The sequence below is a fragment of the Mytilus galloprovincialis genome, chromosome 1 (assembly GCF_965363235.1).
Source record: "Mytilus galloprovincialis chromosome 1, xbMytGall1.hap1.1, whole genome shotgun sequence".
NCBI classification, from domain to species: Eukaryota; Metazoa; Mollusca; class Bivalvia; order Mytilida; family Mytilidae; genus Mytilus; species Mytilus galloprovincialis.
Window position 1 is genome coordinate 94,273,918 of NC_134838.1, and position 16,469 is coordinate 94,290,386.

At 32.3% G+C, this 16,469-nt stretch overlaps 1 protein-coding gene across 1 annotated transcript in view; it reads left to right on the forward strand.

Annotated features, from left to right (window-relative positions):
* The first annotated feature begins 502 nt into the window (after window positions 1–502).
* The window catches only part of LOC143045376 (stabilin-2-like), a 55,947-nt gene continuing 39,980 nt past the window's right edge, over window positions 503–16,469 (forward strand). The window contains exons 1-9 of the mRNA XM_076217836.1: window positions 503–871; window positions 4,065–4,162; window positions 6,669–6,738; window positions 8,998–9,093; window positions 9,490–9,690; window positions 12,364–12,569; window positions 13,321–13,457; window positions 15,060–15,120; window positions 15,759–15,926. Of these exons, the coding sequence (XP_076073951.1) occupies window positions 550–871; window positions 4,065–4,162; window positions 6,669–6,738; window positions 8,998–9,093; window positions 9,490–9,690; window positions 12,364–12,569; window positions 13,321–13,457; window positions 15,060–15,120; window positions 15,759–15,926 (1,359 nt within the window). The 5' untranslated portion in view covers window positions 503–549. The remainder of the gene's footprint in view (window positions 872–4,064; window positions 4,163–6,668; window positions 6,739–8,997; window positions 9,094–9,489; window positions 9,691–12,363; window positions 12,570–13,320; window positions 13,458–15,059; window positions 15,121–15,758; window positions 15,927–16,469) is intronic.

Here is a 16,469-nt window from a genome sequence, read left to right on the forward strand (position 1 = left end):
AGTAATAATTATACAAAGTGGAAAATTAAGGTTTCAAGTTCTGTCGATGTTCATTGAAATACGTGGGAATTCGACCGATGTGTAATTTTCATATTTCCTTCTTATTTTAAGATGAGGTTATTCACTTAATAGTCACTTATGATTAAGGAACATATACTCAACAACATCCAAATAATCTTGTACTAGGGTATATAGATGAAAATGAAGATACTTATAAATATCATATTATAACCTCTTAAACAAATAATTCGAAAAGAGAAAAAAAAGAAAGTATTGTAATCTTTAAGATATATCAATCTGTAATCGGTAATTTGATGAATTGTTAGTCATTAATGAATGGTGACGACCGAGAAGGGTGACACTCGATAGTACAAATACGGCTGCGGAAATCGGTCTCCTTAGATCTGCAAGTAAATAATCTCAGGTTCAAGTATGTTTAAATTTTAATGAGCTTAACTCGTCCTTATTCATCATTCGTTATTGTCTATATATGATGTGTTAATATATAAGCTAAAACATATCTTTTTATTTTAAAGTTGTAGATCTAAGATGGTTTTCTTTAAAAACGTAGCTTTGATTCTGGAATTTACTGTTTTGTGTTTATGTGTTCAAGATTGTTTTGGTAACAATTTTTGCAACGAAAATAAAACAATTATTATTGAAACAAATTGTCGAAAATGTTACAGGAATTACGCTACAAGGTGTCCAGACGGGGCTACTAAATTGACAAGAGGACGAGGAGATGCAACCTGCTATGTACCAGCATCGATCTGGGGTCACAAGCATCGAATCCGAGGGTGCTTGCATAAATGTGAGCAACCTATAGAAATAGAAAAGTGTTGCACTGGTTCCTGGGGTGCTGATTGTGACGGTGAGTAATACTCTATCATGATACTATAAAAACTTAAGTATTAACAATGTGACAGAAACTTTAAAAGGGTATACCTTTATAGTTATTGTACTTTTATGAAGAACGCATATATCCATTTTAACGGACACTTTTATAATAAAATCTCTTTCAAATTCCTTCAGATATAAGGATGAATAGAAATGATAGTTGCACTGTAGACATGTTGATAGTAAAACTGGCCATATTAAAAAAAAATGACATTGAAATGATAATGATGATAAGGATTATACTTCTTGGAAAACACGAAACAGTGATTGTTTTAAGAGGGGAAGTCCTATCAACAAATACAATGTTGTAGATCACTGAGACGGCTACTTGAAACCCGGCATATAGAAAAGTACTAGTGTCTGAAACTAGTGTACCGCAATAAAGGCAAGAAGTTGTTAACAACCGCTTCTGTATAACCCTACGATATCAATGGCAGATCCAGAACTTTTCATAAGGGGAGGCCCACTGACTGACCTAAAAAGTAGGCGCTCCAGTCATACTTTATTTTTGCTGGAGATATTTAAATCGTATGATAGTTTAATGTCAGAAATGGTTTGTGTCAAGGGGAGATTTTAACACTATGATTACTTATTTTTTATATAAATGACTTGAACAGCAGATAAGCAAAAGGCTTCAGCTTATGTTGGTTGTTATTCAATAGAAACACCCATAATGAATTAGTTATGCTGATGATATGTGTATCCAAGGCTCCGTGTTGAAGGCCGTACATTGACCTATAATGGTTTTCTTTTATAAATTGTTATTTGGATGGAGAGTTGTCTCATTGGCACTCATACCACATCTTCCTATATCTATATAAAGCCCACTCAGTTGCTGGATTGAAAAGGATTCTATCTATTTCAATTTTGTGAAGAATTTGCGAGTGATAATGATATATTATCTAATGAATTTTAAAACAAAGTATATGCAGATATATAATGTGCTCAAATTCAATGTATGTGGTAATTGTTAGACTTGCTGATGAATATATATAATTATATCTTGGACACATGGTTAACGTTTGACATGATTTGAATGATGATCAATGTGACATAAAAAGACTGCTGTAGCATATGCTCTACGGATGTTGAGATTCAACTTTTTCAGTCTTATTATATGAATGTCTAATTTGTGTATCTGTATGGTCCAAATGTAAGCTAGTCTCTTAAAAAAAAGGGGGGGGGTGTAAATTGAAATAATAAAATGCTTGTAATGTCAGTGATAATGCTTTTAGAATAATTGGATATCCACTTACAGATACATGTATCAATGTTCAGTTTGTTTAATCGATTGAAAATACCTGAAAATCTTTTTGTTATCACGATTCTCAGAAGTGATTTATTGCATTCATCAACACAAAACAGTGCTAAAGAGGGGCGAAAGATACCAGAGGGACAGTCAAACTCGGCATAAACACAGGCACTTGTCTCAGAAAAAGAATTCCTATATGCTTAATATATTAAGGTATATATGAAAAAAAATTCTGAGACAAGTGCCTGGGCTCAGAAACCGAAAATAAACTGACAACGCCATGGCTAAAAATGAAAAAAGGCAACTGACAATAAGCAACACGAACTAAGAGTATGGTACAATAAGTTATTCAGAAATTTTCCACGGGTGGGGTCTTCAGTATTTTTTGTTAAGGTATGCCATTTTTGCTTAAAAAAGTACACATTTCAATATAACATTCACTCAAATTCAGTATCTCATAGTAAGTCATATAAATATACATAAATTTAGATTTTATAGTACGGAATTATAACCGTAATCGGCTTAGTATCTTAGAAAAGAAACATCCGGTCAGTATTATGGCTTGATTTCAGTTTTCGGCTAACATCAATTTATAATGTTCTTTTTCTTCAAATATTGGAAAAAGACACACTTAACTATTAATTCTAAAATAACAGCTACTTTGCTGTTGTTTAAAAAATGAAAATATCAATAAAAAAACGTTAAGAATTGTATAAAATTGTGAAGTCAGTTCAGTCATACACTACAGCATGACAGCAAGAGAGCTCATGAGGGAGGTGAGTGTTTCCATACGAAGGTACTTGGGGACAGGACAATTACCCCCCCCCCCTTATTTTAAATCACTTATTTTTTTTTATTTTCCATTAATTTCAATACACCTTAGGGCTATTTGTCTGCCATTACTGGATATCACACAGGTTCCTGTAAAATTTTGACGTCATAAAACAAAATATCTGACGCCACAATAGAAAAGTGATTGTTGTTTGCATCAAAAGTTCAAGCGTCCCAGTCAGCGGGGATTAGCGATAAGGTGTATTATTTTTGTGTTTTACAGTACATGAACATGAGTATACTAGAAATAACTTGTTATCAATTCATAGTTTACCATCCACAGTGGTCACTGATTAATTAAACATTGATTATTAACAGAACTTGAAACATATATTTTCCACTATTCCCCAATCAGTCAACAGGTCCCATTCCTGATCAAATTCCATTAAAAACATCATGCATGCATGGTGCATTGTTTAAACAGTGAGTGTGAGGGTCATAGATATTTTCAACTGGATGATAGTGATAAGGTGTATTAGCACTAAACTTTAGAAAAGGTTGTTTTTCGGAACAATTCTAAAAGCCAGTATTGGTTTCCCCAACGTATACGTCATGTACATACTCATACATAAGAGAATTTCTTTTAACCTTGTATATCTCTCCCAAAGAGGTATTGTTTGTATTGCAAAACAAACTGCCTTTACCAAGTGCAACTTAATTTTCTTATCAAGTGATCATTTATGCCTTCTCATATCTTAGATGTAAGAAGATGTGATATGAATGCCAATGAGACAACTCTCCATCATCTGAGTCACAATTTATAAAAGTAAACCATTATCTGATTATAGGTCAAAGTAGTGTCTTCAACACAGAGCCTTGGCTCACACCGATCAGCAAGCTATTAAGGGCCCCAAAAAGTATTAGTGTAAAACCATTCAAACAGGAAAACCAACTGTCTAAGCTATATAAAAAACAAGAAATAAGAAACACTTATGAACCACATCAACAAACGACAACTACTGAACATCAGATTCCTAACTTAGGACAGGTGCAAACAATTGCTGACTGCATAACATTTGAATTATGCTTTGATTATCAACTTTATAAAAGGTATATTTTGAATTTTAATCTTTATCATTTTCAGCTTGTCCTTCAATTTATAATGTCAGACTGAATAGACCTTGTAGTGGTCATGGAACATGTAATGATACTATTGATGGAAATGGACAGTGTTCCTGTCAGGTGAGTGTTTTGTGAAGTCAAAGTCATACAAGGAATTACCATAGCTTTAAATGGTGCATCAAAAAAAATAAAAAATAATTAGACCAAAGTAAGTTTTATAATCAAACACATGTGAATGATAGATGTTGAATATAGGATCATAAGACAGCAACTCAACAGAATAATCAAGGGAGAAAAATCAAAAGCTTCATAATGGTTTAAATTCATTAATTTAGAAATGTTTTGGGGATTTAATTAACTTGCCAGTTTCAAACTACAAGTAAATAATTGTAAGGGATAACAGTTTTGGCTAGTCTGGGAAAATCCACCACTTTTATCCTATACATTTGCATATTGGATCATATCATGCATATCAAGTAATTGTTATTGCTACAAGAACAATATGTTTTTTTTTTAAAGAAAATTAGTTTAGAAATACCAAATGTACACATCTTACCAGTAAATTTGCATCTCATTTTGAAATGCCATAACTATATAGCAATTTGGTAGTATTATCAAGTTTTCTGATAAGTTTATTTCTGAGAGATCAGTCATATATAGAAGCATCCATACATCTCAGTTATGGTAGGTACATGTATATGAGGCTCCTATAGTAGAGTACTACTCCTCAATCATGTTTGCGTTCATGTTTAATTGGTCTGTTATCGTCTTTATGTGTTATTCATATAAAAAAGAAGATGTGGTATGATTGCCAATAAGACAACTCTCCACAAGATACCAAAATGATACAGAAATTAACAACTATAGGACACTGTACGGCCTTCAACAATGAGCAAAGCCCATACTGCATAGTAAGCTATAAAAGGCCCTGAAATGACAATGTAAAACAATTCAAACAAGACTAACGGCTTAATTTATGTATAAAAAATGAAGGAAAAACAAATATGTAACACCTAAACAAACGACAACCACTGAATTACAGGCTCCTGACCTAGGACAGGCACATACATAGAGAATGTGGCGGGGTTAAACATGTTAGTGGGATCCCAACCCTCCCCTTACCTGAAACAGTGGTATAACAGTACAACATAAGAACGAACTATAAAAATCAGTTTTTTTAAATAACTTTTGAATTTTTAGAATTGGTCTTTTTTATATGATACAGATATGTGTGTTTTATATAATAAAGTATAATATATGGTAGGCCAGATAGGTACCACTGTTGATATCTATACTATTAAACGAGAAGACCTCATTTTGTGTGTCGCTTCTCTTCCTTCCACAATAAATCAATCATCATGCCTCTGTGTCCTATAGGTAACATGCATAGTCGCATTTGTCATCCATTCTCACGATTATTCAGATTGAGTTATTTTGGGAGAAAAACTACAAAAAAGGAGTCCGGATATGATTCCGTCATCAGACTGACTTATAGTCATAGATAAGACTTCCGGTTTGAAACATGCAGAAATACAACCAACCGTATGATAGATAACAAAAATGAAAAATAAATAAGCCAATCAGAGCGTTCTCCATATCATGGTGTTTAGATCGCAAGGCCCACAACTATTATACCTCCTTATAGAGGACAATTTTTTTTTCGCGTTTATCTACATGTAAACTACGATTATACTACTTTAATATATAGTCTAAGAGACTCTCTGTATTCTGTCTACCGTTTTCTTTGAAATGTTTACTATTTAAGGGGTCATATTAGATGCATATATATTAAGACAAGTAAAACATGTGACACAAGTACAACCAATCGTATGATAGATAACAAAAATGAAAAATAAATGAGCCATTCAGAGCGTTCTCCATATCATGGTGTTTAGATCGCAAGAATCACAACTATTCTACCTCCTTAGAGAGGACAGTTATTTTTCACGTTTATCAACATGTTAACTACGATTATACTACTTTAATATATTGAGACTCTCTGTATTCTGTCAGGGACTTTCTATGTTAGTATAGAAAGTCCGTGATTCTGTCTACTATTTTCTTTGAAATGTTTACTATTTAAGGAGTCATACCACTTGCTTAAATATTAAGTAAAACATACTCAACTTCATCTAAAACTACCTCGACCAAAAACTTTAACCTGAAGCGGGACAAACGAACAGACGGACGACCGAACGAACAAACACACGGATGCACAGACTAGAAAACACAATGCCCATAAATGGGGCATACAAATTTATTGTTGAAAGGGAAAATAGTGATTTGGCAAGAATGAAAGTAAGGTAGAGATTACAGGAAGGCAGGACCTTTTGGAGGGGCGTCGGGATCGGGTGTTTTTAAGCTCCTGATTTTGGGATATGAAGTTTCTTTAAATTCTGCATCTCGGGATTTCATGGTTATAAGCCCGGGATTTCGGGATCAGGACCCTTCCGACCATCCCTCAAATTATTTTTTTAACTTTTTAAAGGGCTGAATTTATCCAGTTCATTATATTGCAGCAAAAATAGCAAAAAATACTACATGGTGAAAATCGATACTTTTACACAGAACATATGATAAATAAATCCTATAATATATTTTTGACATCTGTTTTTTTTTTCTTCAGGAAAATTTTACAGGGTATGCATGTGAACAGTGCATTGATAAAAAGAAATATGGTATAAATTGTGACAAAGGTATGAATTTTTCCCAATTTTTTGCCTTTTATTATTTTTATTTTTTTTTATATCTGAAGCGATATTTTCAAAATCTTTTATTTTCATTTTCAGCATTTTACTGATAAACAAACTCTCTTTGTACAGTTAACACTGCATTGAATTTTTACACTGACATCAGCAATGTTTTTTTTCACATTTACAGCCAGTTTGGGTTTGAATATTTTTGACATTATAAATTTATTAACCTTTATGGATTGTAATGAAACTTGAACCAAAGGAGCTTATTTTTTTGTATTCTGTATTTTACTGATAAATGAACTATATAATATACAATTATGGCCCGTTGAAAAGGTGAATATCCAAAATTGTCAACACAAGAAGGTTATTTCAATGAGGGATCAGCGAACTAACAGTGGAAAGGCATTTCAAACACTTACTATAGTGTCTATATTTCTAACATAACACACAGACTGACGTTTGAAAATACATTTGTGTTCGAATTTCTCGAATTTACAACAAAAGTAGAATCTTTTTGTAACATATTGATGGCCCTGAAAAGGACCGTTTATAAGAGATATTATCGGCTGCTGGCACTCTCAGCTCTATTCATGACCAATGCCTTATTTCCTCGTCTCTCGATGGGCTTCCACTGTAACGTGAACGCTGCCATTTTGTTTATTTACGTCTGTGACGTCATTTTCATGGGAGGTAACTCAAGTACAAATCAACAAACTCAAAAGGTTATTCACCGGTGAATAATAGGGTTATTCACCGCTGGTGTAAATTTTTAGGGTTATTCGTCCTTCCTTGGAATTGAATGAAAATTAAATGAATTATTCCATGTCACGTGATAAGGTTTCACCCAATAGAATTGTTTGAAATATATGTAAGGTATAATAATATATAATGTTTCATAATCAACATTACACTTCACATTGACAACAGTATTCACAGGCGAGACACATGGTTCAGTGGCACCCATTACAAATTGTATTTAGATTGTGATATATTTTGTCTGTATTCTATATAACATACCACTTAAAATTCAGGATTTAGAGCTTAATTGTCATATAGTCATGAAACATGCTAAACTATAGATGTCTGTTCTGGAATTGTTATTGTTACGTTGCTCTATCATTCATATAGCATGTAATATTATTGAATATGATGAACAAGAAAAAAATATTTTAATATATATGTTGGGCTCTGAACTGAGATGTTACTCTTAACCACAATAGTCATGCTGAAGTGCATTGGTTAACTAGCTGAAGTATGATGATGATATTGTGACGCTAACTTGTGGTTACACTGAAGTGAGATGGTATAACTGTGTTGTTGACATTGATGGTTACGATGAAGTACGATTGTGTGAAGAAATAACCACATTTAATGTGGCGGTTAGCGTGCTTGCCTCACATTGGGAAGGTCTATAAATATGTATTGAATTCTGGTCAGGTAATAGGAAAGACTTTAAAACTTAAATTTTCTAATTTTCAGCCTAGCATGTAGCAGTGTAAAGCCAGATAGACTTGTTGGATCAGATTAATTAAAATGGATTCAAGTGGAAGGATATATCTTGAAATGTATTGTTCAATGGGGATAAACAAATTTAAGCTTGTCGTTCTATAGTATTTAGCAGGGTCAATCTCAAAAGAGAAAAAAAATACCAAATATATATATGCTTGACTAATTATGTCAAGATATGTCAAGTGTTCCACCAAAAACTTTAAAATTAGCTGCTTTTACGCTGAGCAATGAGAAATTGGGAAGTACACATGAGGACAAATCAGGTTATTTTGGCCTACCTTGTGATAGAAGATTAACACTGTAACCACAATAAAATAGACTAGGTTAGAGTGCTGGTTTTCTTACAAAGCAGTATTTATTTCAGGAATAAAACAAAGTGGTATCAACTTGATATAAAAAACAACATTGCTAATTATTGTTTTAATTATTAAGTTCACATAAAACCAAGTGAAGCATACTGGAAGAGAAGTCAAAATTAAAAGTTATATATGAACCCTATTTCTTTCCTTTCCTTAGTTAGCATGAAACCTTCATTTACTTAATCTTTTCCTCCTGCCTATGAATTCTTTTTGTATATATAGGAACAGTGTATTTGACAACTTCGCAATATTCAAGCATCATGCCAAACCATTGCGCTTCAGAGAGTTGGACCATCGTAGCTCTACCAAGACCATCCCACTTCAGCGTAACCATTGCACCTCCAAGTCCTACATATATACTTGCATAATTAATTATTTTACAAAATTTCAGATTGTAAATGTGTCCATGGGACATGTGAGAATGGTATTCGAGGAGATGAGTCATGTGATTGTGATTCAGGGTATAATGGCACTAGGTGTGATCAAGGTAGGTCAAGAAAAATTGAAAATAGTAGGCATCAGAAGCGTCTGTTTTTATGCCAAAAAAAGCTTATATATTATTTGTTTTGATACGAATATTTTGTTATACAGTTGCATGGTATATAATGGTTTATGCAGTGAGAAATATTTTCAAAATATCTTTTACTTATTTACCAATGTAATTAAGCTTTTGACACTCTTAGACTGATCATTTTGATGTTTTTAAATGAATTTCTTCAGCATTCTGACCATAAATATTGTAATATTATCAATTACCTGTTAAACAATTTCTAACACAAATCAGATTTTAGAACAGTATCAAAATAAGAAGATGTGAAAAAAGGAATTTTAGACATTTTTGTACGGCAAGAATGTAGAAAATATACATGTAATTCTATTACAGAACTTGAAGCATGTAAAAAAAAGACATGTCCAAAGAACTCCAAGTGCAAAGATGTATTTGGTTGGGTGATGTGTACTTGTGATCAATGGTATAAAAGAGTGTACATCAGCATAAATGATACAGGAAGTGATCTTAATGGCACAGATGTAACCACTGTTGGAAGCAATGAAACAGAGGTTAAAAATAGTCATGAATGTGTTCGTAAGTCATTGATATTCTTTTATTTTTATCTTGAAACATTTGATTTTATTAGTTAACCAGACCAAAAGGGCCACTTTTAGCTATGGCTATCACTTGGTGTCTATCGCCAGTTGTTATATGATATCTTTTGACGTTTACTAAATTCTTCTCTGAAAATATTGCTAACAAGACCAATTTAAACCAAATTTGGCCACAACCATACTTTAGGCATTCACTTTAAAAAAATATATTCCAATGGCTTCACTGGCAACACAGCCAACAATTCTATTACAAGATCATAGGGATAGAATGTGAAAAATCATATCACAGATAGAGGAAATTTGGCATTTTTGGCTATTATCTTGAAAACTATAATAGATGGAGAGAAATATTATCAGAAATTAATACTAACATGTCAAGATCTACTTATTTGGCAAAAGTTGTCAGTTGATGACTTAAGCTTATAGGAAATGAATATATTTATCCTTCAATAATTTTTTTTAATCAAACTGTTTGCTAACCTGACCAATTAAGCTTTTCTCATCAATTGGTGCATGTTGTTGTCTGTTGTCTTTATAGATATCGTCTCCTCTGAAATTGCCGTGCCAAATTTAATCAAAATTACAATTATGATTAAGATATCTAGTTTAAAAAAAAAAGTTGCCAACCAACATGTCCGACAATTAACGTAACTGTACCAAATTGCACCAAGTACCCAAATTGCACCTATTTAGCAAAAATAGCAGCGGAGATCTTACAAGATTTCCTAGAGACTAAAGAATTTGTACTTTTATGATTTGATACTATGCACGTCTTTCAAAATAGGTAAACATATTTAGATATACACAAAACGTTTATTTTATCAACAGATGAAGTGTTTACTGAAAAAGCGAAATGTACAGAAAACGTCGTCATGCGACGTCATCAAAACGTCATCTTTTTAAAATTACAAAATACAATATGTTGCATGTATCTATTTCTTATAAGTAAGCCTGGACTAATATCCAATTGTTCAAAATATTTGAAGAAATTAAACAAAAGCTCTGATATTCGACTTTTGATGATGCAAATTAAAGCATGGATGCAATTTGGGTACTACTCATTTCAGAATTGTTGATGGATAGTTGTCTCATTGGCAATCATACCACATCTTCTTTTTTATAGGTTAAAAATACTGTCAAAATATGTGCAATTTGGGTACCCTCACGTTAGATTTAAATAGAACATCTGAAGTAAAATGCAAGTTTTGTCAATTATCTTGAAAACTGACTGCTATGACTAGAGAAAATCTGACAAGGAAAGAAATGTTAATTGATGGCATCCATTGTTGAAGATGCAGGTGAGAGACAACGGCTCTTTAATTATAGCCTGTAGTTTATTTGGCTATTTTCTTAAAGGGAAATTTTATCATCAAAAATGATAAGCTAGACAAGTTATTCAAACCATTCAACAAAGCTAAAAAATTAAGGTCTATCCCAAAAAGAAGAAAGTGCTGTTCAGTGATATTGTTTTGTATTTTATGTGAGAACTGTAGTTGATAGAGAGAAACATACATGTATAGGACTGGCAAGACAAAGATATAGAAATATGACAAATGGCTTAAACATTGAATGGAAACAGAAAAGAAGTAATTGCCTTTTTTTTTTTAAATCTTTATGGAATAACCGTAATATTTTTTCTGCCTATGAAGAAATAAAATAAAAAATGTGGTGCACACTGAATAACCTGCATAGCGGGTTATTTTAAAGTGTGCACCACATTTTTTATGTTATTTCGAATAGACAGATAAAATATTACAGTTATTTCTTATAATTTAATTATAAATTCCATTTAAAACTGGAGTAAACCATGAAAAAACGTTGATGACGTCACGGTCACATGACTAAATTATGTCTATGAGCTGATAAACAAAACAACATCAGCCAATCAGAAGAAGTGTTACATTCAAAGTTAAGTTATTTCCTAACATATTAATATCTAAAATAGTTATATTCAACAGCATTTTCCAGTCCACAGAAATATTATTTGCTTGTGTCAATTTTATGCTAAATGTCAGATGTCTTTTATAGTTCTTTTAAGATCCTATTACAATTTGTTTGAAGGGTTTTCATTTATGAACTTCAGGAGGTGTTTAATAATGAGAAACATTAGCAGGGGAGTTCATAATTTTTACAGTTTTTACATTTTAAGTGATGTTTATTACAGATTTAGGTAAATTTAGAATAACTCACTTTGACATTTAGGAGTTTTCATGCTTAAGATTGACTGTGAATTTATGCTTAATTTCGTTTCTGTTAAATATTAAGAACCAGTCAACAAATCCTATTCAAATTAAATATGTTGTTTCTGAGGAAAAATTGAGGTCAAGTTTGATTTTGATCTTGACAATTTCCACTTATGCTGTTAAGGAGCTGTGACACTTGATTACCGGTACTTTCACAATGACACAAATTCATGTAGGTAAAACCCATGTGGTTTCAATTTATCACCTATGTATCTTTTTTTTTTGTGGGAGCTGATACTATCATAATATAACAGTAGCTCTTTCTAAAATCTGAAACTGTTTATATTTATTAATAATGCTAAATGGGTTATTTCAGATCCAAGTTCATCATTTTATTTTTTGTTGTCTTTTACTCTTGTGTTTAAGTACATGTATTAAATGAATGAATTTCTTGAATTTTTCTTTGGCAGCCATTGATGTTTGTACGGAGAGTAGCTTTAAACGCTGCCATGACAATGCTTCATGTACCACAGTTGGCCCTGGTAAAGTTAACTGTTCTTGTTTAACTGGTTACCATGGTGATGGCTATGTATGTGACCCTATTGATCCTTGCCAAGTTGACAATGGAGGCTGTGATTCAAATAGATCAAGATGTCGATATGCAGGACCTGGGGAGGTATGTTATTTTTATGAGACACAAAAATAATAAAAGTTAATTGATTTCTTGTTAAATTTTAGATTGAATTTGGTAGTTTTTGTTTTTTCCTGTTACAAATGTCCAATTACATGAGGATGCATATCCAGGAAGGAACGTGGAGCTAAAGCTTTATATTTAAAATTGCATACACATGTACATGTATCTGCAGTCTAATCTATATCTTGAATACAAATACCTCATAGTCTAAAGTTTCATTGGCATATTGTCAGTAGTCCTTTACATCATTTTAATGGTTTTTAAAAGTACTGCATACAAAATTTAAAAGAATTTATTATCTCTACAAGAAAAGAGCTACATACTTCAGAAGTTAGAACAGATAATCCCTATCTTGTGTAACCGGTGAGCACGAATTTCATTACAAAATTGCTTGTCTCCAACGGGACTCGAACCCAGGACCTCTGTGTTACAAGGCAGCACGTATACCGACTGAGCTAAAGAAGTACTTCCTTAGCTCAACCGCTTACGGCTGACTAAGTATCTACCAAATGTTCTAAGGGAAGTAATCCTGTCACACTTGTATACATATGCCACATGGACTAACTACTATATGTCTAATATCTGATTATAATATATATAAGGATACAATATTGCCACTATTGGGTATATCAACAAATCTTTGACACAGGTGATGAACCCATCCTCTGACAGTATTTATCGCCATGCTGGTTTAGTCCATTAAAGCACTACATGTACTGATTTATCTTTTTAGCATACTTGTGAATGTTTAAGAGGGTATGAAATGGATCTTCAATTACAGACTTGTGTGATGATAGATGTTTGTTCCATTAATGCCTCTTACTGTAGTGAATATGCAACGTGTTCTGTGATTGGTCCATTACAATTTGAGTAAGTTTTTTATTTATTTATATATGTCCAGTGGTACTTATTAGCTTAATATAATATTACAGTACTTCTTTTATGAAATAAGACTTCTCAATGGCAACCCTTGACCAAATATGGTTCGATAGGGTTCCACAAGGGGGTTTTACTTCATTAATATAAAATTTTGACAAGACGTTTTATGGTATACAAATGTCAGGCATCCGTCTGTCCGTCCGTCTGTTGTACCGTCCATCTGTCTAGCAAAAAGATATCGCACTGTAACATGAGAACGACTTATCCAAATTTCATGAAACTTAATATAGTTGTTTCTTATGATGGTCAAACGATCTGTATACTTTTTGGTGAAAATAAGATTAAAACTTTTTGAGATACAGGACTTTGAAATTAAAACAGGGGGGTGTTTTTTTCACATATCGTGCCATATCTCAAAAAACAATGTATGATTTTTGCTTAAAACTTTACACACTTCTTAGTTATACTAATCTTAAGATCTGTATACTTTTTGGTAATAAATAAAAAAAACATTTTGTAAAAAGGGGGGGGGGGGGGAGTGTTTTTTTTTAAATGTCAGGCCGTATCTCAAAAACGATTTATGATTATTGCTAAAAAAAATTACACACTTCTTTGTTATATTAATCTAAAGATCTGTATACTTTTTGGTTTTGATTCAAAACCTTATTTTAGAGATATTGAGTTTTTTGTAAAACAAAAGGGGGTCCCGGGGGGGGGGGGGGGGGGGGGGGGGGGGGGTTCACATGTCGCACAGTATCTCAAAAGCAATTCATGATTTTTGCTTAAAACTTTACACACTTCTTTATTATATTAATCTTAGGATATGTAGACTTTTTGGTCTTGATTCAAAATTTTGTTTTAGAGTTATTGAGTTTTTTGTTATAAAAGTTTTTTTTTTCACATGTCGCACTGTATCTCAAACTATTGATGATTATTGCATAAACCTTACACACAAGATGACAGGCATATCATGCGCTCATGGCGCAGCTGTTTATTTGAATTATTATATTGCTATAATGCCTGCAGACAAGGTTACATTTATAAAACATTCTGCCAATCTGTCTGTCAATCGCTTCTGTCTGTTTGTGGTTTTAAGTCATGTACTGTTCAGAAAATATTTTTGTTTCTTGCTAGTATCTCTGCTGAACAGCAGAGGTTGTACAGTGAATAAGGTTAATAAATCTGGCTGCATGGCATACAAATCAAAACCTAGCTTCATTTCAAGGTCACAAAATTAGTTCAAATTAACCTCCCAATATTTAAACATGTTAAATTTACTAAATTGTGTCTGACTTAGAATTTTTAAATGCCTAGATGGAAATTTATAATACCCAATATTATTTTTGCCAACTGAAAAAGGAGTGTTGCAAATAAGTTTGGGAAGTCTGTCTGCAAAATAAAGTCAAGGGCACAAACTTTTTTAAACTTTACATCTTATATCAATAATACAAATTTTCCTTACTCAGAACTTTTGACGTATTTAAAAGACGCATAACTTTATTAATGCCCACTACCAAATTTAAAAAGGGAAACTCTAGTGTAAATATTCCATCAGATTCTTCATGTACAAACTTAATTTTCAATATTTTTTAGCTGTACATGTAATGAAGGATATGGAGGAGATGGGATTTCATGTTACAATAATATAGCTGATGTATGTATATATTCATAATTATGTGTTACAATAATAAAGCTGATCTAGTTATACTATATGTTTCAATACCATAGCAGCAGACATATTTATATATTATACAGTTCCAAATGTGTACTATTGATTTCTTTGAAAAATCTTTATTACAACTAGAAGACAATCACAAAAAGATGGACTGATATAATGGATTGTCATATGTTTTAATAAAATTCACATTGTCAACAGATTGCTGGTTTTTGTTTTTTTACCACTGATGTTTTATTTTAGGTTTGGTTTGTTCATTTGTTTGTTTGGATAGATTGCATGTTTAAATATCTATGAAGTACTGTTCTATGTATTACTGTCAGTTTTGGAAAAAAGAACTAAAATTGAGCATTACGGATGTTTTGTTCTTAGTTGAATTTTTACACACTTAATTTTCTTGTTAACATTCAGTATGCTTAAATTATCATGATTATAAGAACAACATAAACCAATGGTGTAGCAAAAATGTGTAAAAATTATGGAAATTGACCCAAAAAAATCAAGATCATGGTTGAAAATCACATTGTAATGTAATATTGTATATGAAGTAACATACATGTGTACAATATTCGACTATATAACTCATGTTTCTAATTTATTTTCCTGTTTATATTTAGCTTATTGAAGACTTGAACAATTTTGGAGATAACAAGGTTAAAGGAAAGATGAACTATGCAAGTCGACTGGTGTCAGAGCATTATTACAAGGAACTACGAAACAATGGACCGTTTACACTGTTTATCCCAACAGATGGTGGATTTAGGACAGTTCTTGGTAGACAGAGTGTATGTATTACAAATAATATTTACGTAACATTTACTTAAAGAAATTTCCCTTACAGCAAAATGCATTGAGTGTGTAGGTGAAGGTAAAATCTTGGACTAGCTTGCTTGCTCGCTGAACTGTTAAATCATTATTAGGTAAGGTATACTAACCTCCTTTTTGGGGTAGTCTAGTCCTTATGGACAGATATATCAGTTATCTGTCTGACTAGTCTACTCTTAAAGGATGGTAATGTAACTAACCTTATGTTATGCCTGTCCCAAGTCAGGAGTCTGTAATTCAGTGCTTGTCGTTTGTTTATGTGTTTCATATTTGTTTTTCGTTCATTTTTTGTACATAAATAAGGAATTGTTTTACATTGTTATTTCAGGGCCTTTTATAGCTGTCTATGCGGTATGGGCTTTGCTCATTGTTGAAGGCCATACAGTGACCTATAGTTGTTAATTTCTGTGTCATTTTGGTCTCTTGTGGACAGTTGTCTCATTGGCAATCATACCAAATCTTCTTTTTTATATTTATAATGACTTTGCAGATCAACTAGCAAG